General features: G+C 39.8%; 1 protein-coding gene across 13 annotated transcripts in view; it reads left to right on the top strand.

Moving 5' to 3' along the window:
* The window catches only part of MAPKAP1 (MAPK associated protein 1), a 237,831-nt gene that overhangs the window by 11,827 nt on the left and 200,811 nt on the right, over positions 1-25,193 (top strand). For 7 of the 13 annotated variants that reach the window (XM_040225126.1, XM_040225134.1, XM_040225128.1 and 4 more), the window contains 3 exons: positions 10,379-10,448; positions 16,530-16,857; positions 19,256-19,345. The exons of 1 other annotated variant lie outside the window; for it this stretch is intronic. In XM_040225126.1, coding sequence (XP_040081060.1) covers positions 16,599-16,857; positions 19,256-19,345 — 349 coding nt within the window. In that variant the 5' untranslated portion in view covers positions 10,379-10,448; positions 16,530-16,598. The remainder of the gene's footprint in view (positions 1-10,378; positions 10,449-16,529; positions 16,858-19,255; positions 19,346-25,193) is intronic. 5 more of the 13 variants (XM_040225136.1, XM_040225135.1, XM_040225140.1 and 2 more) reach the window with 2 other exon arrangements.

Here is a 25,193-nt window from a genome sequence, read left to right as displayed (position 1 = left end):
AATTCCGTCCCCCTCCCCTGCCCCCGCCCCCCGCAAAGGACCAGTAGCTCACTAGGTTGCTGACCAAGGCATCCTGTTAACCTTGTGGCTTCCAGACCCAGCTCTGGGGTGGATTAAAGCACCGTCTGGTGCTTCAGTAGCAGAAGCTGCTCAGTGCAGGTGTTCGCTTTAGCAAAGTTACAAGCACCCTAGGCTTTAATCTCCCTCAATTAGAACTGTAGCTTGGCTACCTCCTCACAAGGTCACGGATGTATATGGGAGTTCTCCTTTCCCCAGGGGAAAAGCCTTGGCATCTCTGACTTTCAGGGGAGGAATTCGATATCTCTTTGGTGTAATCAACTTGTATTGCAAATTGTTTTAATTTTTTATGGTTACTGTTGCCAGTACTCTTCAATTTACTGATTTGTTGATGTGTTTGTGATGGAATCATCTGAACTAGAAGAAACTCTGGAGAGCAACATGGATTCTAGCCTTTCTGTGTTTCTACCAACCCTTTTAAAATTGAGATGTAACTCATGTATCATAAAATTTACTCTTTTAAAAGTGTACACTTTAATGGTTTATCACCCCTAAATAAACCCCATACCCATTAGCAGTCACTCCTCATTCTTCCCTCCACCAACCACTGGCAACCATTAATTTACTTTGTGTCTCTATAGATTTGCCTATTCTGAACCTTTTGAACAGAAATGGAATCACACAATATGTGGCCTTTTGTGTCTGGCTTCTTTTATTTAGCACAGTTTCATCATTCATCCATATTGTAGCATATATCAGTACTTCATTTATTTTTATTGCTGAATAATAGTCCATTGTATGAAAGTACCACATTTTGCCTGTCCATTCATCAGTTGATGGAGATTTGGGTTGTTTCCACTTTGGGGCTATTATGAATAATACTGCTGTGAACATTCTTGTACAAGTTTTTGTGTGAGCATATGTTTTCATTTCTGTTGGTATATTCCCTTGGAGTGGATGGGTTAGGCGGCAGTCCATGGGGTCGCTAGGAGTCGGACACGACTGAGCGACTTCACTTTCACTTTTCACTTTCATGCATTCGAGAAGGAAATGGCAACCCATTCCAGTGTTCTTGCCTGGAGAACCCCAGGGACGGGGGAGCCTGGTGGGCTGCTGTCTATGGGGTCGTACAGAGTCGGACATGACTGAAGCGACTTAGCGGCGGCAGCAGCATGGTAACTCTGTTTTAACTGAGGAACTGCCAAATTGTTTTCAAAGGTGGCTGCACCATTTTATATTCCCACCAGCAGTGTACAAGATCTGCTGTGTTTCTGCTTCTGCTTTCTTCAGACTCTGTTACTCTGGGCTGGGCTGGAAGCAACCCCAGGCATTCCATGAGCCCTTGTGTCTTGTTAAATCGGAAAATTTCCAGTTTTATGACAACCACTTTCATTCTACAAGCATATGTGTACAAGGCCTTATATTAGGCATTAGTGACAGGAAGTCAAATAAGGACTTCTAGTCCTTTCTTCTCAAGGACTACACAATCCTTACTGTAACTTCTTACTAGGAAATGCAGGGAGAAGGAAAAACCAGTGAAGGAAGTACAGTTGACCCTTGTGTGCAAGGGTGGGGTGAAATAGCACTGGTCCACTTACATGTGGATTTTTTTTTTCTTCAGTAAATACAGTATGACTGGATCTGCAGTTGGTTGTATTTGTGGATGTGGAACCATGGATATGGAGGAGGGAGGGCCAACTATGGGACTTGAACATCCACAGGTTTTAGTATCTCCAGCGGTCCTGTAAACAATCCCCCAAGAATACCGAGGGGCGACTGTAACTACTTAGACGTTTGTGAGTTTCCACAGTATTGATCCTAACTTTAGAATCTATGCAAAGGTTGAGTTGATTTTTGAAGATTGTGGAGTTTCCTTTTCTTGGCTCATCCTTTAAAGACAGTCATCCTTCTGTATTTGTGGGGTATCGGTTCCCAGGACCGAGGTATTCCCTCGTCCCTAGTTCCCAGGTATTCCCAAGGATACCAAAATTCACAGGTGCTCACGTCCCTCACATGAAATGGCATAGTGAAATTGCCTTGCATATCCTGGATTCTGAGTCTGTGGATTCAACCAACCAACCAAATTAAACTTTCAGTTGGTTGAATCTGCAGATGTCAAACCAGCATATACGGAGAGAGGACTGTCTTGCTCTTGTTGGGTTTTATCCTAGGTTACTGCTCGTTTCCTCCTTGCATATTTTCCCTGGCTAAGCTCACGTCTGTGGCTTCATCTCCCATCTATATGTTGAAAAAAAATGTTCGTTGCTCAGTTACGTCCGACTCTTTGCGACCCCACGGACTGGAGTCTGCCAGGCTCCTCTGTTCATGGGATTCTCCAGGCAAGTACACTGAAGTGGGTTGCCATTCCCTCCTCCAGGGGATCTTCCTGACCCAGGGATTGAACTCAGGTCTCCTGCATTGCAGGCAGATTCTTTACTCTCTGGGCCACCAGGGAAGTGTGTCTGCCAAATTTGCTCAGATCTTTCTCCTAGGCTTCAGGTTTGTCTATCCTGTGTGTGTCACTTATATGTTGTCCCAGATTTGCTCAGACTTTTCTCCTGGGCTCTCAGGTTTGCATCCTGATGGATCTCTGGGTAATCCCTAGACATCTCAAGCTAATTGTGTCTGAAACTTAGTTTCTCATTTCCCCTCTCCCTGTTAAGCTCTTCCTACTTTTGAGTTCACAGTTTGATTTGTTGGTGCTATCATGCAAGCCATAAACTTTCCCCTTCTCCTTAACCCTGCATATCCTCTCAGTCACCAAGTTCTACCAATTTTATCTCCTAAATATATATTTTTAACTACTTCTTAAATTCATAGGCCCGTTTTTCATTGCCTTACTTTGGATTTCATCATCTCTTCCCTGAGCTTTAGTCACAGCTTCATAACTAATCTTGTGTCTTGTCCATCAGGTTAATCTTCTAGGCAGCTGCCAGAGCAGTCTCTCTGAAATGCTAATCTGATCAGCAACTTTGAACTCCATGTAGTTCTCATTGCTGACTACAAGTTCTTCTGTTTGTTATTTTAGTGCCTTGTCTCTTTGACCTTTCTTCCAGCCGTTCAACTTCTCGTCTTTGAGGATTCAGTTCAGACCAGGGAATAATAGCAGTGATAATAGTAAATATTTGTATAGTGCTTCCCATGGGCCAGGTGCTGCTATACACACATTCAGTTCAGTTCAGTTAAGTCACTCAGTCGTGTCCGACTCTTTGTGACCCCACAAACTGCAGTACGCCAGGCCTCCCTGCCCATCACCAACTCCTGGAGTTCACCCAGACCCATGCCCATTGAGTCAGTGATGCCATCCAACCATTTTATCCTCTGTTGTCCCCTTCTCCTCCTGCCCTCAATCTTTCTTTTAGTCCTCACAACAATCCTATGAGATAGGCACCAAAATTGTTCCTGTTTGTAGATGAGGAAGTGAAGGCACAGACATTGTTGATTTTCCTAGGTCCCACGGTTGCTGAGTCCACATTTGAACCCAGGCAGTCTAGTCTGATGCTGTTAGTCTCTTATATGTACCTTTTCTTAACTTCGCGAGTTCCCTCCATTCCCCTGACTGCAAAGATTAGTTATCCTCTCCCTGCTTCTGCCATGGCCTGTGCATTGTTGTTCAGTGACTAAGTGGTGTTGAGTCTTTGTGACCGCATGGACTGCAGCACAAACAGGCTTCCAGTACTTCACTATCTCCTGGAGTTTGCTCAAACTCATGTCCACCAAGTCGATGATGCTGTGCATGGCCTGATGTTCATCTGCAGTCCATAGGGCAGATTCGGAGCGTATTTTATTTTAAACAGTCTTGATCAAGAAGCCAGCATGATAGACTATTTAATTGCCTGCTCCCTCTCACGCCTATTCTTAAGGTGACTTAATTGGAAGTCATCACTTCTGTTATCTTGATCTTAGTCATTTCTATGAAGCCTGTTTCGAGTATCCAGTTTCATTTAGATATCATTCCTTTGTGTTTCTGTGATACTTTGTTATATAGAATCCTCTAGCATTACTCTCATCCTTTATTGTGACCATTTATTGCTTGACTGTAAGCCTCTTGGGGATAGGGACTTTGTTTTACTACTTTATGCTCCTAATTTCCCAGCATGTAGTAGGTATTCACTCTTGCTGAATTTCTTGAGTGAACAGGTAAATTTGACCCGTATATAGATGAGTGAGAGAAGAGGATTAGGAGTGTGATGAAATGGACTTAAACTGGAAATTCAGGGCAGCATACAATAGCTATTCAGAGCAAGGATTGTGAAGCCAGGTGACCTAGGTTTTATCTTGACTCTCCTCTCACTAGTTATGGGACCTTGGGAAGGCTGTGCTTCAGTTTACTGATGTTTAAAACAAATAGTAATGGAATCCACCTCTAATAGTTTTGTCAGTGATATATGTGCTTGCTAAATAAGCAGCCTTCTAGAGTCCAGAGAATTACTTTACTTAAACTGTATTTTGTGAAACACTCACACCTTAGCTGTGTAATAGTGAAGCCAGGCCTGCCGCTGTCCTCATGCTGGATCCTTCTGAGGGTGGGTTTTTTTTTTTTTTTTTTTAAACGTAATCTAGAAGGATATAAAAAATACTGGCCAAATTAGTACAGTTTTATTAATAGCAGTAATTGTTGTTCAGTCTGTCAGTTGTGTCCGACTTTTTGTGACCCCATGGACTGCAGCATATCAGGCCTCCCTGTCCTTCACCAGCTCCTGGAACTTGCGCAAACTCATGTCCATTGAGTTGGTGATGCCATCCAACCATCTCATCCTCTGTCGTTTCCTTCTCCTCCTGCCTTTAATCTTTCCCAGCATTAGGGTCTTTTCTAATGAGTCAGCTCTTTGCATCAGGTGACCAAACTGTTGGAGCTTCAGCTTCAGCATCAGTCCTTCCAATGAATGTTCAGGGTTGATTTCCTTTAGGATTGACTGGTTTGATCTCCTACCAATGGTAGGAGATAATGGTAAACAGTTACCATTTATTGAAGTTTACCATTCAGATGAAAGTACAAAGCACCCTTCAAAGTCACAGGAAAATAGTCTGGAGATTATCTGCTAGTATATTTGATGCTGTCCCTTGTTTATTAGGAGTTGAGTAAATGAATTTAATAGTTGACAGCTTATTTTCCCTCCAGACAAATGTAGCTGAAACAGGAAAAGTCAATAATTTTGCATTTTGGATTCAAATAGAGTAAGTGCTTATAAGTATCCCTATGAGGTGGATGAATAGAACATGGATTGTGGACATTTCGCTGGTGAGGGAAGAGAGGCAGAGATGCCTGGCTCCCTTGAAGTCGGTCCATAACTAGTCCTTGGGCAGGCAGTAACCTGGAATTCCAGATGTGTTTACTAACGTGAACGCTTGTAATTCTAGGAACCAGTTTCCATACATAGTAACATTTAAAAAAAAGATAGTGCTTACTCAAATTAGTCAGTTTGGTTTACCTTTGAGAGGGTTTGCTGCCAAAACGTTGATGCTATTAAAATCTTTATCGAAAAAGGAATTCCTTGTACCTTTATCCTTAGAGTCTGAACCATGGCCCAGCAGTGAGGGAAAACAGCACAAAGCAAAAGCATACAAAGCATTTTCCCTGAACTTGAGGTGAACTCCCAGGTACACCGTCCTCCTCTGCTTCGTTTGTAACTGGAATAGAACTTGAGAGCTGAAAAGGCCATTTTTACAGTTCAGCCTCCCCACTGAACAGATGCAAAAAACAGACTAATGTGTGAAACTGGCTGAAAGAGTTTTAAAGAAATAACTTGTCCAAGGCCATGTAATTAGGCCCCTGGTAATTAGGGAATCGGGATTCAGGTTTCCTGAGTAATGCTTACAATAAACTATGTTGCTTCCCTCAATTGATGATGTGGTTAACCTGATAGCTAGGTAAGTGGAAACATAACGATTGGATTCTACTTGGTTAAGCAAACTGCACATATTGAGGAGACAATAAAAGGAAAATAAATCTTAGACTGTAGCAGGAGGCCTATCTACTGAACCAGCACCATGGATAAGGGGCCTTTTTTTTTTTTAAATTGTGGCGCAAACCCTTTGGGAACAAGAAAGATTTGTTTGTTTATTCCACACTGAGTCCTTACTGGGTGCCAGCCACTTTCTACTAGAAACTGGCAGCGCAGTGATGAATAAGACAGACAGTGTGCCTAAGGAGCTGAGAGTTGAGAAGAGAAAACCAACATGTAGACAGGTTATGATTCTTCTTTTTTAACGTATTGGCCGTGGTGGGTCTTCGTTGCTACACTCGGGCCTTCTCTAGCCGTAAGAAGAGGCTCCTCTTCATTGTGGTGTGCAGGGCTTCTCACTGTGGGGGCTTCTCGTTCGCAGAGCACAGGCTGTGGGCGTGGGGGCTTCAGTAGCTGCAGCAGTGGCTGTGGCCCACGGGCTTAGTTGCTCCATGGCATGTGGGGTCTCCTTGGGTGGGGGATCGAACCAGTGTCCCTCACATTGCAAGGTGGATTCTTAACCACTGGGCCACAAGGGAAGCCCCAACAGATGCTTATTTTTTTAAGAAATGTGATTGGTTCATTTGTTCATTCATTCGTTCATTATCCCTTAACATAGCAGCCAGAGAGATGCTTTTAGCCTGTGAGCTAGATCATATCACTGCTCACAGTCCTCTGGTGATTCTCCATTTTAATTGGATTAAGAACAGAGTTCATAGAATTGCCTGCAAGGCTCTACCTAGTTTGCCCAACTCTTCAGCCTTTATCTTCTCCTACTTGCTTGCTCCCTTGCTGGACTAGTTGATACTTCTTAAACAATGCCAGACATACTCACCCTGCTTGGCAGCACGCTTCCCTCAGAAATCCACATGGCTTGTTCTCTTATCTCCTTCAGGGCTTAACTCAAATGTCACCTTCTCTGTGAAGCATTCCTTGACTACTTTATTTACGGTTGCAACCGTGGCTCCATCCACCTGGCAGGCCCTGGCTCTCTTCTCTGAGCATCTTTTCTCTCTAGCACATCTCACTTACTGTGTAATTTCTCTATTTTGTTTGTCGCCTTCATTAGAATGTGAACTCCATGAGGGCAAGACTTTGTCTGCTTTGGTTTCTGCTGTACTCTCTGCATCTAGAACGTGCCTGACACTCAGGAGGCGTTCAGTAAATATTTGTTGAATGAATAAATTCAATGAACAGCATCTACAACTAACAGGCAGTGTGCTGGGTTAATTATTTGGTAGAAGTAGTGATGAAGTGTAGTGCAGTGGGACCATGTGGGAGGAGCTAACCTGGTCTGTGGGATTCTTTAGGGAGGTTTCCTTGGAGAACTGACCATTGAGCTGGATTTAGAAGAATGAGTAGGAGGAGGGCAGGTGAAGAAGTATAGGCGGTCTTCAGATCAAGTTATAAGTTTGGAGGAATGCAATTTATCTTTCTTGGAGTAATTCAAGCTTTGGTCCCCCTTGGGGTAGGATAAAATTTCAGAAACCAGAAACTAGGAGCTGTACTTCATTCTGTACCTTTAAAGGTTTAAGCATAGATTTTAGTAGCAAAGTTGTATATATATACATATTAGTCTTGGTATTACTGAAACCATTCTGAGGGGGTTAGGGATTACTACAGATTTAGTGGCTTCAAACAACACGTCACTGTAAACCTTCTCAACTTCAGCATTATTAATATTGACATTTGGGGAGGTATAATACTTTGTTGAGGGTACTGTCCTGGGCATTGTGTGATGTTTAGCAGCATACTTGGCATCTACCTACCAGAAGCTAATAGCACTCACCCCCAGTGTGACAACCAGAAATGTCCCTAGATCTTAGCTCTGAGGAGCAAAATTGCCTTCCAGTTGAGAACCACCACGTTAGAACCACTGCATTACATTTGGTGAGAGTCCAGGGAGTTCTATCTTCAGTAACTACAAGTGATTGAGGGAGAGAGATTTATACCTTAATAGAGTAACCACATTTCTGAGTCTAGAATTGAATCAGAGACTTCCTTAAACAAGATATTCACATAACTAACTGTATTGAAGGTAGAAATAAAGTGTTTTCAAAACAGTTTGGACCCTGGAGATTGGAGAAGGGTTCACATAAGATGAAATATTTGAGTTGGACTTAGAAGAAAGTTTGTATTGGAAGATAAGGGCACATCTCACACAAAGGAAGTATCATTACCGAAGGCAGGACTGTGTTCAGAACAGTCCTGGGAGTTGCATGCTAGGAAGAAAGGGCAGATGAATGAAACTGGGTTGTAAAGAGCCTTAAATGTTGTATGTGAGGGTAAAGGGGTTTAGGATGTTTTCCTGCTCTCTATATTAATATTTTCATTTCTATTGTTGCATAACAAATTACCACAAACTTAGCAGCTTAAAACAACACAAATTTATTGTCTCTCAGTATGTCAGGAGTCATGGCTTCAGCTGGGCTTCCTCATTTTTCCTTTCCCTTTTTCTCTTTTTTTTCTTGGCCATACCAGGCAGATTTCAGTTCCCTGATGAGGGATTGAACCTGGGTCCCCAGCAGTAGAATCATGGAGTCCTAACCTGTGGACCACCAAGGAGTTCCCTCATCTGGGGTTTCTGCTGAGGATCTCAAAGGAATGAAATTAACTTGTCAGTGAATTCCAGCATAAGGTCCCCATTTCCTTGTTACCCTTGGCTGGGACCACTCTCAGCTCCTAGAGGCTGCTCTCAGATTCTTGCCTTGCCTATTTCCATAATGTGGCTGTTTGCTTTTTCAGTGCTGGCAGAAAATCTCCAAATTCAAATCTCTCTCTTCAGTTGCTTAGTGTGAAGTCTTAGTTAACAGAAAGTAGTCAAGGGAATGACTCTTCCATCACCTTTGTGGTACTTTGTTGGCTGGAAGCAAGTCAGGTTCCACCCAGACTCAAGGGGAGGGAATAACACAAAGGCCTGGATATCAAGAGAAGAATTTCTGGAGTCATCTTAAAATTTTGACTGCCAGATGCAGTTTCAGCTCCATGAAAGCAGTGGTCAAGTCTTTTCAAATTTTTTTGCTCAGTGTTGTATTTCTGATGCCTGGCATATAGTAAGTGCTTAATAAATATTTGTTGAATGAATGACATCAATGAATGAATATTTGGTAGTGGTTGAATGTTACTTATGGTTTCAGCTCTTATGTTGGTAATTTCATATTGAGAAGCAGTCTAGTTTCTTTGGCATTATTCATTTCTTTTGGTAAAATTGTAAATAATTTTTGCCTGGAATCTTTTTTTTTTTAAATCTGGAATCTTAAAATCTAAAATTGCTTATTATCACAAGTGTCAATCTAATCTCTTATCTCAGAGAGACAACGCTCACTGGAAAAATAATTTAGGGCTGCTGCTGCTGCTGCTGCTAAGTCATTTCAGTCGTGTCTGACTTTGTGTGACTCCATAGACGGCAGCCCACCAGGCTCCCCCGTCCCTGGGATTCTGCAGGGAAGAACACTAGAGTGGGTTGCCATTTCCTTCTCCAATGCGTGAAAGTGAAAAGTGAAAGTGAAATCGCTCAGTCGTGTCCGACTCTTCATGACCACATGGACTGCAGCCTACCAGGCTCCTCCATCCATGGGATTCTCCAGACAACAGTACTGGAGTGGGGTGCCATCGCCTTCTCCTATCTATCTACAAATTCACTTTCTGTTCTGCAAATTCAAGTCTATAGTTAAGTCTCTCTGATACATTTTAATTATTTTACTGTTCAATTCCATAATTTCTTTCCATTTTTAAAAATAATTTCTACGTTTTTACTGATATTCTACATTGCACCAAACTAGCAGATTTCTTCTAACAGCCAGAAACGTTGGCAGCTTTGGAGTTTTGGAGGTGGTGGGTGGGTAGGTTGTCTGAAGTTTCACAGCTATTGCTAATAACAATAATTTCAAATAATTAATAAACAGACTTCAAAAACACTTTGAAAATACTGATTGTTTTATAATAGCTTTATTATAGTAGAAATTTTTGTCTAATTTGTGCTTAGAACTTCATGTATAGATTAGTGTTATTATTAATTACTGCTGTTCTTCATACTTGTCATAGGAAACATTTTGAGCAAAATTTAGATCTTGAATTACCCGTTGATAAAGGACTATTTTATCTCCAGACAATCAGATATTTCTGACACCAGAGTCTGTGTTCAAAATAAGGTGTTGAGAATCTCAATATGTGCCAGTTGGTCCTAGAAGCTATAAAGTAAGCATGGCACGTCTTCCAGGACTATCTGTTTTAGTGATTACATTCAAAGGTAAAATATTTTTTTCTTGGAAGACATACAGGTGCAGTATATTATAGGCTAGAATGCAAAATATGAATGAACTCTAAAAATAAATTTCTTACAGCATGTTGCTTTAGGTGGCTCCCTCTAGGTTCTCTCTTACGTTGATTTATGGTTACTCTCCTCTGCCCTTCAGGTGTGTCCGTGGACAAGTTTGAGAGGCACGGTACTGCACCAGGCTCCTTTTACCTGGATCTTGGCAGATGGTAAGGTTCAGAGACATTTCAGGTGGATGTTAGTGGTACAAGGAAAGAAAAATCCAGGGTCAGGGTCCCTTCGTCCACAGGAGATACTTGATAGGAAAGGAGACCTGGTGTCCTGGTAGGTTGGTGAGGGTCTCACTGTTCCCAAATGACCTCAGGCACTCATGGTGGGGGTTGTATCAGAGTAGCTGGGATGACTGACAGCTGAGCCTCTCTGCATTTGGTCTTTTATCCTGAACCTCTTCTTGTGATTCACATGGTCCAAAGAGGGCTGCAGCAGAAACTGCAGAGTCTCCTAAGACCGAGATTGAGAAATACCACATTACTTTGACTACATTCTGTTAGTCAAAGCAAATGACAAGTGAACTTATTGACAGAAGGAGCTTAAAATACTCAAAAATCTACCATGTGACCTTGGGCAAGTTGCTTAATGCCTTTAAGCCTTAATTTTTTTTAAAATAATCTATGAAATGAGGATAATATTAATACTTACCTCCTGGGGTGGTAGTAAGGATGAACTATGTGATTACATGAAAAGTACAAGTGAGAGTAAGAAGCTCAGTAATTGTCACCTATTACTGTTCTCCTTATGTTTTTTGCCTAATAAAAGCCTTAAATCCCACCTTCGTCCTTCCTGAAGCCTTCTGTAACTTTCTGGTCTCTTGGAAAACATACTGTCTTGATGTCTCATTTGCTGATTGGCATATTGCCTCATGTTACTGTTATGTGTGTGCACAGCATGGCTCATCTGCTGAAGCTTGTAAGCCTCTGGAGGGGGCAGGTCAGTGTTCATATCATTTTTCGTATGAGTCCCAGTGCCTAGTTCCCAATGATGTTTAGTGAATGAATACCATATTATTCAGAAGAAGATACAAGCATTTCTCTTCTGTTGTTGTAATTTAGTAAGTACTTTTAGTCAAAGTGTAGATATAAAAATGTGAAGGGAAAAATTAAACTCTCCAGTTGTCAGGTCTCACTATTTACTGTTTAATTAGGCATATTTACATGGGGGAAGATTTTAATCTCCTGAGGGGGGAAAAGGGTCAATTTTGTTCTTTAAAAAAAGTAAGTGAAGATTTAATTTAGATTTAAATTGGAGAGAGTTGGAAAAAGATTTAAAATCAATAAAGTGCATTTGTTTTAATGGTCATTTCACTTATTTTCCAATTTTAAGACTTATGAATTCTGAACTTTAACGAGATTAAAGAATTTTGAAATCTTAGTAAAAAATAGGGTCTGTCAGTTTTTATAAATGGGAAACTTTGTACCTAATAAAAAGCCTTTGTTTTTCTAACTTGTGATCATTTCTGGTTGTGGAAAGTATATGTGAGTGCCTCTAGACCATTTCTAAGGAATCTTGTGTAGGAATTAGGTTCAGCTTGCCTAATGCTAATAGCATGAAGTCGGGGTACAGTGTGGAAAGGTAAAAAAAAAATTTCGCATCTGCTGTTACATGTTGTTAACTCCCTCAGCAGACATTAAATCATTTCAAGTACAATAATAGTGTGGGAGGTAAATTAACTAACCATTAACAATCTTATAAATACACAATTAACATGCCAACATTTATATGACACATTGATGGGGCAGCAGTAATTTTTGATTGGGAGTTTGCAGACCTTCGAGAAGCCTCAGGCTGTTGCTCATTCAGACAAGTTTTCACAGATTGCAGGTGAGGGGGTTGTGAAGTCTGTCTGGCAGAGGGAAGTGAATGTGCTGTGTTTTGAAAGTTCAGGAACAGGAATTTCCCTTCAACCATTGGCTGGATGTGAGCATTTTAAGTCACATTGCTGTTTCAGGTCCTTAGTCAGTGAAGAAGTATAAGGGGGACTCATTTGCTTCTGGTGGGGCTATTTAAAGAGACAGAGAATATTTTATGTGTGGATTTTGTAGCTGAAGTTGCTTGAATTTCTGGGGATTTTCTAAAAGATACTCACACCTAACTGGGGATTTAAAGTAGAACCCTTCTCTGTGGTTTCAGGTCAACAAGTAGATGATCTCTGGAGTTCATTTCATGTGTAAAATGTTAGGATTTTTAGTTTTGAATGGTCATTACATGTGCTCTGTACAAATCATGGTTGCATTACTAGAGGGAAGGCTAAGGGTCCAGTCTACTGCATAACACATTCACTGTCTTACATCTTTCATGAGGACCCATGAGAGAAATTTCTCTCAGGCCCTGAACTTAACAACAGGATTTTTAAAAGTCACGTTTATTGTAGCTGTTGTAGTTTTTGTTCCTCTGTTTTGAGAGGCCACAGGGTGGTTTAAATCCCAAGCTCTTGGATTTGATTCTTGATTCTGATTTTTTGGTTTTGATTCTTAGTTCTTTGGTGATTAGGCTATTTCATGTAGCATAACGTCCTCAGAATTCCCCTGTGTTTTAACATGTCTTAGAGTATTTAAGGCTGAGTAACTGTCCATTGTATGTGTGTACCACCTTTTGTTCATCCATTCTGTACCATGTGTTTTAAATTACTGTGTAGTATTCTGTTGTAGGTATGTGTCATGGCATATACACTGTTAAAGGATGTTTAGGTTACTTTCAGATTTTCAGTATTACAATCCTGAGATAAATATTTTTGCAGTTGCTTCCTTATAGCAAATCCTAGAAGCAGTGTTGTCCAAAGGGTACTCCTGTTTTACACTTAGATAGATACTACCAAACTACCCCTTAAAAAGCCTCAGTTTTCATTCCTTCTGATAGTACATGCAAGTGCCCATTTCTCTGAACTCCTGCCAGTGTTTTTTTTTTTTTTAATTAATTTAGTTTTTATTTTTGGCTGTGCTGGATCTTCATTGCTTTTCTCTAGTTGCAGCGAGTCCAGGGGCTGCTCTTCACTGCAGTGCACGAGCTTCTTGTTGCAGTGCCTTCTCTGGTTGCGGAGCATGGGCTCTAGGCGCACGGGCTTCAGTAGCAGCTGTTGCAGCTCATGGGTTTAGCAGTTGCCCCAGAGGGGTTCTAGGGTGCATGGGCTTTAGTAATTGTGCTCATGGGCCCTAAAGCTTCAGTAGTCATCACTTGTGGGCTCTAGTACACAGGCTTAGTTGTCCCACAGTGTGTGGCATCTTCCCAGACCAGGGATGAACCTGTGTCCCTTGTGTTGGCAGGCGATTCCTGTCCATTGTACCACCAGGAAATCCCAACGTTTGGTTTTAAAGGTCTTTGATCTCTGCACAACTGATCCAAGAAAAGAACTTGGCTTTTCTGGAATACCTTTGTCTTACAATTCAAGTCGACCTTCAAATGATAATTTGCCACTCTTCAGATGATTTAAAACATATTCTTTTGGTTCTGGAAAGTATTTTTGGAATAATTTGATAGTGTCCCAAGGTGACACTTTTGAAGGTATATTGTAGAAACCTTCTCATGCCTGTATTAATTTTTTTATAAGCAGTTCTTTCTTTATAATCATACACATGACATGCTCACGTATAATTTATCTCTGAAACAAAATTACATAGTCCTTGAAAGTCAGACAGCAACATTTATTGAATTCCTGTTGAGTGTAAACTGCTTTGTTGCCAGAAAGGATATGGTATTATGGCCCCTGACCTTGTAGAACTTTCAGTCTAAATCCTCAAGTACATGTCATAGGTGGTGGAAAGCATGCTTTTCAGGATAGTTCAGATTTCCCTGTCAGAACTGGCACTGAATAAATATTTGTTGAACGCTACATATAGATTCCTCATTGTAGGAAGTCATAGTGTATACTAGTAGAGAAGATATCTGCTCATGTTAGGGTGTTTTGGGGGCCTCTGTTCTGTTAGGATAGTTAGGGAGTTGGTATGTGCCTTCAGAAGTGTTTGCCCATAACTCTTCTCCAGAAGAGGTGATGGAACAGATTCATCTTCCTGAAAAAGGTCCTGTCGAAGATACGCCAGTGTACTTTTGCTGCTTTGTGCTTGGGCTTTTTGGGCTTTGGGCATGCTCAGTTGTGTCTGACTCTTTGCAACACCATGGACTGTGGGCCTCCAGGCTCTAGGCAAGAATACTAGAATAGGTTGCCATTTCCTACTCTGGGGGATCTTCTCAACCCAGGGGTTGAACCTACATCTCCTGGGACTCGTGCATCGGCAGGAGGATTCTTTCCCACTGGGCCACCTGGGAAGCCCTTTTGGTGTCAGAATACCCATTAAAAGTGTGGCTTCTCACTGAAGCCCTTTGTTTTTACAGGGGTGAACTAGTCAATATGAAGTTAAAAACACCTGCCCCTGTGCTGGTGCCTTGTTGCCTTACTTTCATGGGGAAGATGCTTATCATGATTGCTGCAAAGATGAAGTGTTCTTGATCTGTGATTCTTTGGTTCTGTTACAAAACAAATACTATCATACCTGATTCTATGGTTATATACATCTCTTTGTTGTTATGTAAGAAGTTCTTATTTTTATAAGTGAAACTTAAATGCTCCCCTTTATTTCTGTAATTTTTTCTGATTATTACACTTAAAGTCGTGGGCTGACATTAACGTTTCTGAGACTAAGTGTCTCAGAAATTTGACACTTAGAAGAATCCCATGATATTAGGAGATATACTAGGTCTATATTAGGGTATAAACTTTTTGACTCAGCCTTACCTTATCTTTGCATTTCCCATTAGCTTCTGTGTGAAATAAGTACTTAGTGCATATTTAAGGGAAAAAATGAAGATGAATATAATTCACTTGATTAGAGATGCTCCTTAGTTAAACTTCCTCTCAGTGTCTTTAAGATCCACCAAGTGATGTTAATAGAATGATATGTTGCCAGATAGAAAATGTTAAAATTTCAGTTAGCTGAAGTGATTTATTAACTAGATTTCCCATGTTCCATTTCCAGAAGAAACAAATGACAAAACCATGGTGTTCTAGGTCCTTCTAAGAATATACATCTGCCAGGACTGTTCCTGAGAACGTATTCAGTCTGGCTTTCACATTCCTTGCACTTCCTAACTGGTTAGAGGAGCAGAAAGGTGACTCAGATGACCTGCAGAGTCCTGTTACAAAGGAAACACACTTATTTTTACCTGCTGTGTACTTACGAGAAAAGGATAAATTGTTGACATATTTTAGTTCATGTTCAACAAGAATTGAATATTGAAATTGGTAATGATAGTTTTACCATCATCATTATTAAGAGCAGCTAATTTTTAATTATGTACCAGTTATTCTTTTAAGCATTTTACCGACATAATCTTCTGTATATCCTTTCATCCCCACATCATCTCCATTTTATAAATGAAGGAAAACAGGCTCAGTGAGGTTAAAGCTACTTTGACCAAGCTCACGTGGCTAACAAGTGATAGGGCCAGGATCTGAACCCAGTTCTGCCTGTAAGCCCTTAGGTTTCTAACTACTATCCTGTAATATCTTCCTGTTGAGTATTCCCATTTAACTGAGAAGGTACCGTTTTGTTCCCAGAAAAAACATCGTTACAGTTTTAACAGGATTCAGGAAGCAGTTCTTATAATTAGGTTTCTAAAATAAGAAATTAATCTGGTAGCAGACAAGTTTGATTAATAAGTTTTATTTTAAAAGCACAATACTATCTCAAATCAGAAGGAAGGAAAATGTATGTATTGAACAGAATTAGTTTGATGGTACATTTTTGTAAAACTCCTGGTAACTCAGAAAGCATGTCTGTGCCCTTTTAGACATTTCACAACTATGACAGGAGAGGGGAATATAAACTGAAGAAATACAGTTTCATCCTTTAGCACGTCATTTGAGGAAAATACAGCTTGTTCCCCCATGACCTGATAAAGTAATGAGAAGACTCCATGGGAATGAAGGGAGAAAGGGAAATTTATTGTTTTACCAGTAGTTATGTGCTTTGAGTGGGCTGACTAAGGAGTTACTGTTATTTGTTTTGTAAAAGAGCAAGCCATCTTCTCTGATACCATGGAGATCTCATTGACTAGAGCAGTAGCCCCTAGTGCTTATAAGGATTTCCTTTCAGCTTAGACTTAATCCTTTTAAGCTCCTAGCTACAGGGATAAATGTTGATTTTCAAGGTAGCATTTTTACCACATTGAATTTGTTTGAAAAATGATTCAGTCATTCTCTGCCTTATTCTTAAATGTTGCTGTGTGCATCATGTTTCTAGGTAGTTGAGCCCGTGAAACAATATGAAGAGGAGAAAATAGCCTTTTAAGGAAATTGGCCCACAGAAAGGATGGCCTTCTTGGACAATCCAACTATCATTCTAGCTCATATTCGACAGTCACATGTGACCAGTGATGACACAGGAATGTGTGAGATGGTTCTCATTGATCATGATGTTGACCTAGAGAAGATTCATCCTCCTTCAATGCCTGGAGACAGTGGGTCAGAAATTCAGGGAAGCAATGGTGAGACTCAGGGCTATGTGTACGCCCAGTCGGTTGATATTACCTCAAGTTGGGACTTTGGTATTAGAAGACGCTCAAATACAGGTAAACATTGCCTTTTAGTCCTGTCTTCTGAGCTTTAAATCAGTAAACAGCCTTATAGAGTAATGCGTAATGTTGGAATAAGTTTAATGGGAAAAGTTACTCTGTGTTGATAGGAACATGAGTGTATTACACTAACAGTCTAAGGCATCTCTCCATCTCTGCGACTGAGTGGTGAGAGTCTTTGGAATGCGCTGTTAGAAGGAAGCAGACAGAGGAGGAGTAGGTGAAAAAGTTGACTATGAGAGAAATGTTCGAGATTCTGTTCTAAAAAGTCACCATGTAGACAGGGAAGTGGATTGTCTTGAGGATCTTTACCAGAGCAACACTATTACCAGTAGGCAGGGTTCAGGTTACATGATAAAGAGAGCTGGCCAAACAAGGATTGCGCTGCCTGAGATGGTTCTTGCCCTTGGAGGAATCGTACTGGGTGGTGGATTGGAGGGAGACAGCCGACTGTTAAGGCCGCTTTTAGTTGGAAGTCCTACTTGGGAGGTGAGATGAGAAAAGGTGCCCCTGTTTTTGATACATTATTTAGTTGATCTCTCTACCCTTTGGTATTCGTGGCCTGAAAATGCTCAGTTTTAGCATAGGTATATTTAGTCGTTAGCTTTTAAAAATTCCTTCCCCTTTTCCAGCTTATGGTTTTGGGGAGCATTTCAAGGGGTATGTGATGAAGTCCTTTATGTAGATCAACTATTTAGACTATATAATGTAGTTGTTTTAATATGATGGTATTCTATGAGATAATTTTTTTATTTAGATAATCAGAAAATATAATCTCCTAATCAGTGGCAGTAACCTGCTAACTCCCAGGGAAAGTAATGTAGGATATATAGTAGAACCCTGAAAATATTTGCATGTTTATTTTCATAGTCCATATCTAAAATGGATGGGAAGGAGTACTGCTAGTAGAACAGGATACAGTTTACACTAAAAAGCATGTTAAGGTTTTGGTTCAGAATTCAGCGTTCTGTGACATCTGTCAATACAAAGAATAATTTGCTCTTGTGATGAAAATAATTAAAAGCATTTCCCAGTATCCAAAGGAACTTTAAGCAAAATAGGATTCGAGTGAAGGTTTGAATATAATTTCGAACCATTGATTCACAGTTCTCTAGTTGAAACTGACTTCCTTGCAAGTTATTGAGATATCTTTTATGACAGGCTGAATGGATTTAGTAGGAGAATGCTGCTAAATTTAGAGCTTTATGATTATAATACTTTGGCTGTACCCTTCAAATGTATTAATTGCAGTTGAATGTATTTTGCTGCTGTGGAGTTGGGTTCGATCGAGTGACACTGTCAGAATGTTTTTGCCAGCATAGTTTAATTTTAGCAAGATCCATTTCAGTGTTTCACTGCCACAATGCTAAGGCAGGAATGTAAGATTTCCTACCTTGAAAGTGGTTGAAAGAAAACTTTATTTTATTTATTTATTTTTATTAGCATTGGGCCAGAATAGGAAGTTGAAGATTAGCAAGAGGAACCTAATATGAAGAGGTGGCATAAGCTGTGACTTTCTTTTCCATTGTAGTCTCCACGTGCTGGACAGTATTGTATGCTGTATGGTATTTCTTCAAAAGATCCAGTTAACTGACTTTTGAAGGTTGAGCAGCCAATTGTAGTATAATCACAAATGCATAATTTTAGGTGATGCTTTTGTTTTTGTTGTTGAAATTTCTTACGCTAGCACTTAGATGCTAATAATTAATTAAGATTGTGGGGTATTCGAGTGACCAAGGAATTTACTTTTTAATCCTTTCAGCATATCTTAAAATTTTGTATAAGAAAAATTATTCTTTTTAAGATTTGACTAATGTTACAAAGATACAAATCATTTATTTTACTACCTATAAACTGTTTCAGCCCACTGAAGAAAAGCTATGCTAATTTATATAGCTTTGACATTTTATAATTTTCATGATTTTTAGATAAAGGATTTTATATTTAAAACTTTAATAGTCTAGTCTGAGTTCATTTATCTTTAATTTTTGAAACGGGTAGAGTAATTCATAACAGTAATTTTATTCCTGTAATGTAATATTCACTTCAGTTCATTTGTGCATTAAAATTCCTTTAAGACCGTTATTAATGATTTATATAATGAAATGTCATATTAATCACAGAAGTTTTCACATTTTATTATTCTCTTCCATGTTAATACTATCTTTATGATCTCTATTAATGTTTTATATCCTCTAATTTCAATTATAAATCAAGAATATTTTCATGTTTTTGTTGGTATTTGCTTTTCAGGGGTGCCACCTTTAAAATTTTATGACTTTTTCCCTACATATGCAATATAAAACATCTTTATTCATATAAAGGTAGTTAATTATGTCTTTGTTTATAGTAAACTTTCATTGACAAACTTATAGTTATAATATTTCTTTTCAAGCTCAAAGATTAGAACGACTCCGAAAAGAGAGACAAAACCAGATCAAATGCAAAAATATTCAGTGGAAAGAAAGAAATTCTAAGCAATCAGGTAAATCAAAATAATTTTAATTGTTAATTTGAGATTTATATCTTTGTTTATATTATTATGTAAGAGCTTTTATTTTTAATTCATCCTTTTAAATACTGTAGGCTGCTACCTCTTACGTTTTGAGCTTTGAACTCTTTCACTTGGGTGCCTTGGCCCTCTGTGTGTTCTTTAGGTCTTGTCTTTTTGGCTACTGTTTGTTCTGGGGGACAGGAATTCATGAGTGCAGGACACATTTTGTAGAAACTGTTGTGCTGGTACCTTGTTCTTAGAGCCAAGGTGTACCTGTGGTTTGGATGGGCCTCGAGATTATAGATTCCTCCTGGCAGTTCTAACCTGGACTTTCCCTTGGATTAGTGACCCCAGTAACAACCTTTTTTGCTTATACACTAATTCTTTTCCTTTAGCTTACAAACCATTATGTTGCTGGTATCAGCATTTCCAGAATGTGTTCCTGTGGTATGTATATTAAAAAGCTGACCATTGTTGTATTTTCAAAACTTCAGGAAGATAAGACTTTTAAAAAAATTTAAAAATTGAATGCTATTAAAATATTTTCTAATGTTTTATCATGTTTCCTTGACTGTTCTCTTTTTCTCTCCTTTCAAATAAGTGTCCACAGTCTATCTTTTAATTTTCTTCACACCTCACACTACTACCCTGGCGTATAATATGTGACCAGTCAATTTTTGTTGACTGACTCCTTTGCTACATAATATTTATGAAGCTAATAATATTCATGATTATCACAGTGATAGCAGCACCTACCTAGTGCTGCGGTAAGTACCTTATGTGCATTACCTCCAGTGAATGCTTCTATAAGGTGTAAGTTTCATTGCCGTTGTTAACAAGTGAAACAGAAGGTCACAGGGACTTAACTTGCAGAATTTACAAGGCTAGGAAGTGGTAGTACAGTAGAGTCATGTTTTGTATCTAGCACTATCTCAAGCCCAGTCTCTTTCTGCTAAACCACATCATATAAAGTGGTTGTTGCTTTCTCCTACTATGCTTGTAAACCCGGGAGTGTTCATTGGGTATGATTTTCTTAATGATTGCTTGTAAATGATGACTGTGTAGAACCAGAAATCTCATCCACTTCTTTCTCCTTGTATCTCACTTCTGTGACTACCTGTAATTCTCCTTGAATGTCATTTTAGTTTTGCCCTTGATATTTTAAAAATCTCTCCAGACTGGCCTTTTCTGTTGATCTAGTTAATACTTCTCTCTGTTGTATTTAGCACAACCTGGGAAATCTTTCTATCATTTATCTTTTCTACTTTCTTCAAAATTTTTGTATATCTTAAGTGTGTTTCCTATTTATTACTTCTTAATGAGTTCAGAGCCAGTTTAGTAAGCCCAGCTCTCCAGCTACCCTTTGCTTTGCCATCTTTAGTTCCATATCTTATAACAATTATTAAAAAATAAATTAATAAATAGAGGAGTAGAGCATCTCAAATATAACAGCATTAACACCTTTCATAATGTGAGAAATAACTTCTTCAACCTATATTTTGATGCATTTAATAATCTAATAATTAGAGATACATCTAATAAATTTTAATACTTCCATCACCCACTCCTTAAAGTCAAATCCTCTCTAACTTTTGTTCAGTGTTTCACAAAATGTGCTGGAGGGATAAATAAATAGTCCCGTTTGCTTTCATTTAAACCACGCTGTCCATTTCTCTCTCCCTCAGTTTCTTTCCTTCTTATTTCCGTCTCAGAGATTTCAATAATTGACCCTGAGACCTTAATTCTGGAAAGGCTCTTTAAAGTGCCTGCCCATGCTTTGAAATGTTGACCTTGATTCTGGCCAGACCAGTAGCCTGCCTGGTGGTTATTCCTCGTCAAAATTCAAAGGAATGCCTTTGAATTTTCTGTTAAGCTGGGTTCCATTGTTACCACAGACTTACACCCAGGTATCCTGAAATGGTTAGAAAAGTGGAGTCCTCAGTCCACTAAACATCTCCCTGGCAAACGGAGCAGCCATTCTGTTTTCACACATCTCTCAAATGCATACTCTTTTTTGGCAAGAAATGCCATGACCAAATCATTTTGATTTTAATTGGGAATTTTGGCTATGTTATCATTCATTTACTCACTCTTTTAATGCTAATTACATTTTATTAAAAATCCTTTCCTCTGCTTTTCCTTATCTTTGTTTTACTTCATTCCCCACTAGAAGAATCATCATTGTGAATGTGATGATCTCCCCTGCAGGGTTCTTTTCCCATAATTATTCTGTCTGCGTCCAGTCCATTCTTTAAGACACTGCCTAAATACAGCCTTTCCATAGAGGAGTTGGAAAGGATCCTAGAAGCCATCTGGTCCATACCTCGAAGTTCTTCATGAACATATTGACGCGTGTGCCACAAGATTGTGTGATAAACGTAATACCTTATAGTAAGATCCTTTTAGTGTTTCTGTAACTAAAACTGCATGGATAAATCTGAAGCCAATGTCATTTTTAATTTTTATTTTTAATTTTAATTAGTATTTAATTAGTATTTTTAATTTTATTGTTTTAAAATGGTGTTTTATATTACTTACAAAATTAGTCAATACTCTTACTCATTGAGTCATTTAATAAGTGTTTCTTCCACAGCTTCTGTGTACATAGTAATTCACCGCTCGGTACTTCAGGAAATATATGGTTCTCGTCCTCAAAAAGTTTGAAGTCTAGTGGAATTCAAGGCTACATGTAAGGTTACATGTAAGGTTAAATAATAGCTTAAAATAATAATGTACTTTATATCAGTTACTTATGAATATTCCTGGTTTTCTTTATATAACTTTTGTTATATAGCAACAGTTCCCAGGTGCAGTGGCTATATAAAAGTCAGAAATGCATCCAGAAGTGTTATAATGACATCTGTATACATTTCTAGGCCCTGTCTGTGGAATTCCTGATTTAGTAGATAGAAGTTGGGGTCCACAAATCTGTATTTTTCAGAAGCTCACTGGGTGAATCTAATGGGTAACCAGCTCTGAACAACACTGGATTATACGCCACCCACTAAGTTGACTTCATGAAAGTAGAACAAATTAGTTGTTAATATTTCCATGTTACTGGTGAGAAGACGAGTACAGAGGTGCTGAATAGCTTTCCCAAGTTACTTACAAGCGGTAAATGGCAAAGTCAGAATTCTCGCCCTGGGCATTCTGACTGCAGAGACTGTAGTCTGTCTGCTCTGTCCCCGTCTCTCCCATATTGTAGGCAGAAAGGAGCTGCTCTGGGTGCTTTGGGTATTGAGGGGGTCTTTGATGTTCCCTTCCACCTTTCCTTCTCTCTCTGTCAGCTGCAGGTAGGGTTCAGGAAAGTTGCCAGAGCTTCTATATTTAAAAAAAACAAACAACTTACAGTGGCTGATAACGAAAAGCAAGTGAAGTTAAAGTTGAAGAGCAACGTGAACCCGAGTAATTCAGGAAGTACAGCTGTGCCTTATGAATGGCTTAGAACCAAGAGGAAGAGCTCTGGGACCTTTCCCAGTCTTAGCTTTTTTGTGCTCATCTGATCTCTCCTTCCTCCTCCTGTTCTGTTCCCTCTCCCCACAACTACTTTGTCTGCTCGTCTGATCCAGAGTTATTCATTCAACAAATATTTATTTAGCTCCTACAGTACACAGGAAGAAATAGAGAAAAACAATAGAATGGGAAAGACTAGAGATCTCTTCAAGAAAATTAGAAATACCAAGGGAACATTTCATGACAAGTTGGGCACAATAAAGAACAGAAATGGTATGGACCTAACAGAAGCAGAAGATATTAAGAAAAGGTGGCAAGAATACTCAGAAGAACTATACAAAAAAAGATCTTCATGATCCAGATAATCACAATGGCATCACTTACCTAGAGCCAGACACCCTGGAATGTGAAGTCTAGTGGGCCTTAGGAAGCATCACTACAAACAAAGCTAGTACAGGTGATGGAATTCCAGTTGAGCTATTTCAAATCCTAAAAGATGATGCTGTGAAAGTGCTGCACTCAATATGCCAGCAAATTTGGAAGACTCAGCAGTGGCCACAGGACTGGAAAAGGTGAGTTTTCATTCCAATCCCAAAGAAAGGCAATGCCAAAGAATGCTCAAACTACTACACAATAGCACTCATCTCACACGCTAGCAAAGTAATCCTCAAAATTCTCCAAGCCAGGCTTCAACAGTACGTGAACTGTGAACATTCAGATGTTCAAGCTGGTTTTAGAAAAGGCAGAGGAACCAGAGATCAAATTGCCAACACCTGCTGGATCATCAAAAAAGCAAGAGAGTTCCAGAAAAACATCTACTTCTGCTTTATTGAATATGCCAAAGCCTTTGACTGTGTGGATCACCACAAACTGTGGAAAATTCTGAAAGAGATGGGAATATCAGACCACCTGACCTGCCTCCTGAGAAATCTGTATGCAGGTCAGGAAGCATACTGGACCTGTATGCAGGTTCAGTCAGAAGTGGACATGGAACAACAGACTGGTTCCAAATAGGAAAAGGAGTACGTCAAGGCTGTATATTGTCACCCTGCTTATTTAACTTATATGCAGAGTACATCATGAGAAATGCTGGGCTGGAGGAAGCACAAGCTGGAATCAACATTGTTGGGAGAAATATCAATAACCTCAGATATGCAGATGACACCACCCTTACGGCAGAAAGTGAAGAACTAAAAAGTCTCTTGATGAAAGTGAAAGAGCAGAGTGAAAAAGTTGGCTTAAAGCTCAACATTCAGAAAACGAAGATCATGGCATCTGGTCCCATCACTTCCTGACAAATAGATGGGGAAACAGTGGCTGACTTTATTTTTCTGGGCTCCAGAATCACTGCAGATGGTGATTGTAGCCATGAAATTAAAAGATGCTTACTCCTTGGAAGGAAAGTTATGGCAACCCACTCCAGTACTCTTGCCTGGAGAATCCCATGGAGGGAAGAGCCTGGTAAGCTACAGTCCATGGGGTTGGAAAGAGTCAGACATGACTGAGCTACTTCACTTTGTAAATAGCATATTAAAAAGCAGAGACATTGTCAGCAAAGGTCCATCTAGTCAAGGCTTTTCCAGTAGTCATGTATGGATGTGAGAGTTGGACTATAAAGAAAGCTGAGTGCCAAAGGATTGATGCTTTTGAACTGTGATGTTGGAGAAGACTCTTGAGAGTCCGTTGGACTGCAAGGAGATCCAACCAGTCCATCCCAAAGGAAAGCAGTCCTGGGTGTTCATTGGAAGGACTGATGTTAAAGCTGAAACTCCAGTGCTTTGGCCACCTGATGCGAAGAGCTGACTGAGTTGCAAAGACTCTGATGTTGGGTAAGATTGAAGGCAGGAGGAGAAGGGGACAACAGAGGATGAGATGGTTAGATGGCATCACTAACTCAATGGACATGAGTTTGGGTAAACTCCAGGAGTCAGTTATGGACAGGGAAGCCTGGCGTGCTGCAGTTCATGGGGGCGCAAAGAGTCAGACATGACTGAGCAACTGAACTGAACTGATTCTGGGAAGGATTGAAGGCAGGAGGAGAGGAGGATGACAGACAATGAGATGGTTGAATGGCATCACCAACTCAATGGACGTGAATTTGAATAAACTCTGGGAGTTGGTGATGGACAGGGAGGCCTGGCGTGCTGCAGTCCATGGGATCACAAAGAGTCGGACATGACTGAGTGACTGAACTGAACTGAGCTGACAGTACACAAAGGCAGTTATGCACTCTAATAGGCCTAAAAGGTACAGCAGTAAACAGGCGGCGAAATCTCTCCTCCAGTGGAGCTTGTCAGAGGTAACAGACAGTATGTCTTATGTCAGAATGGGATAAGTGGCACAGAGAAAAATATTATCTAGCTCATGGCAATAAAGAGTGCTAGGC

Source organism: Oryx dammah, unplaced genomic scaffold (assembly GCF_014754425.2).
Source record: "Oryx dammah isolate SB20612 unplaced genomic scaffold, SCBI_Odam_1.1 HiC_scaffold_25, whole genome shotgun sequence".
NCBI lineage: Eukaryota > Metazoa > Chordata > Mammalia > Artiodactyla > Bovidae > Oryx > Oryx dammah.
Note: the sequence above shows the minus strand (reverse complement) of the source record. Positions and strands in the feature narration are given on the sequence as shown.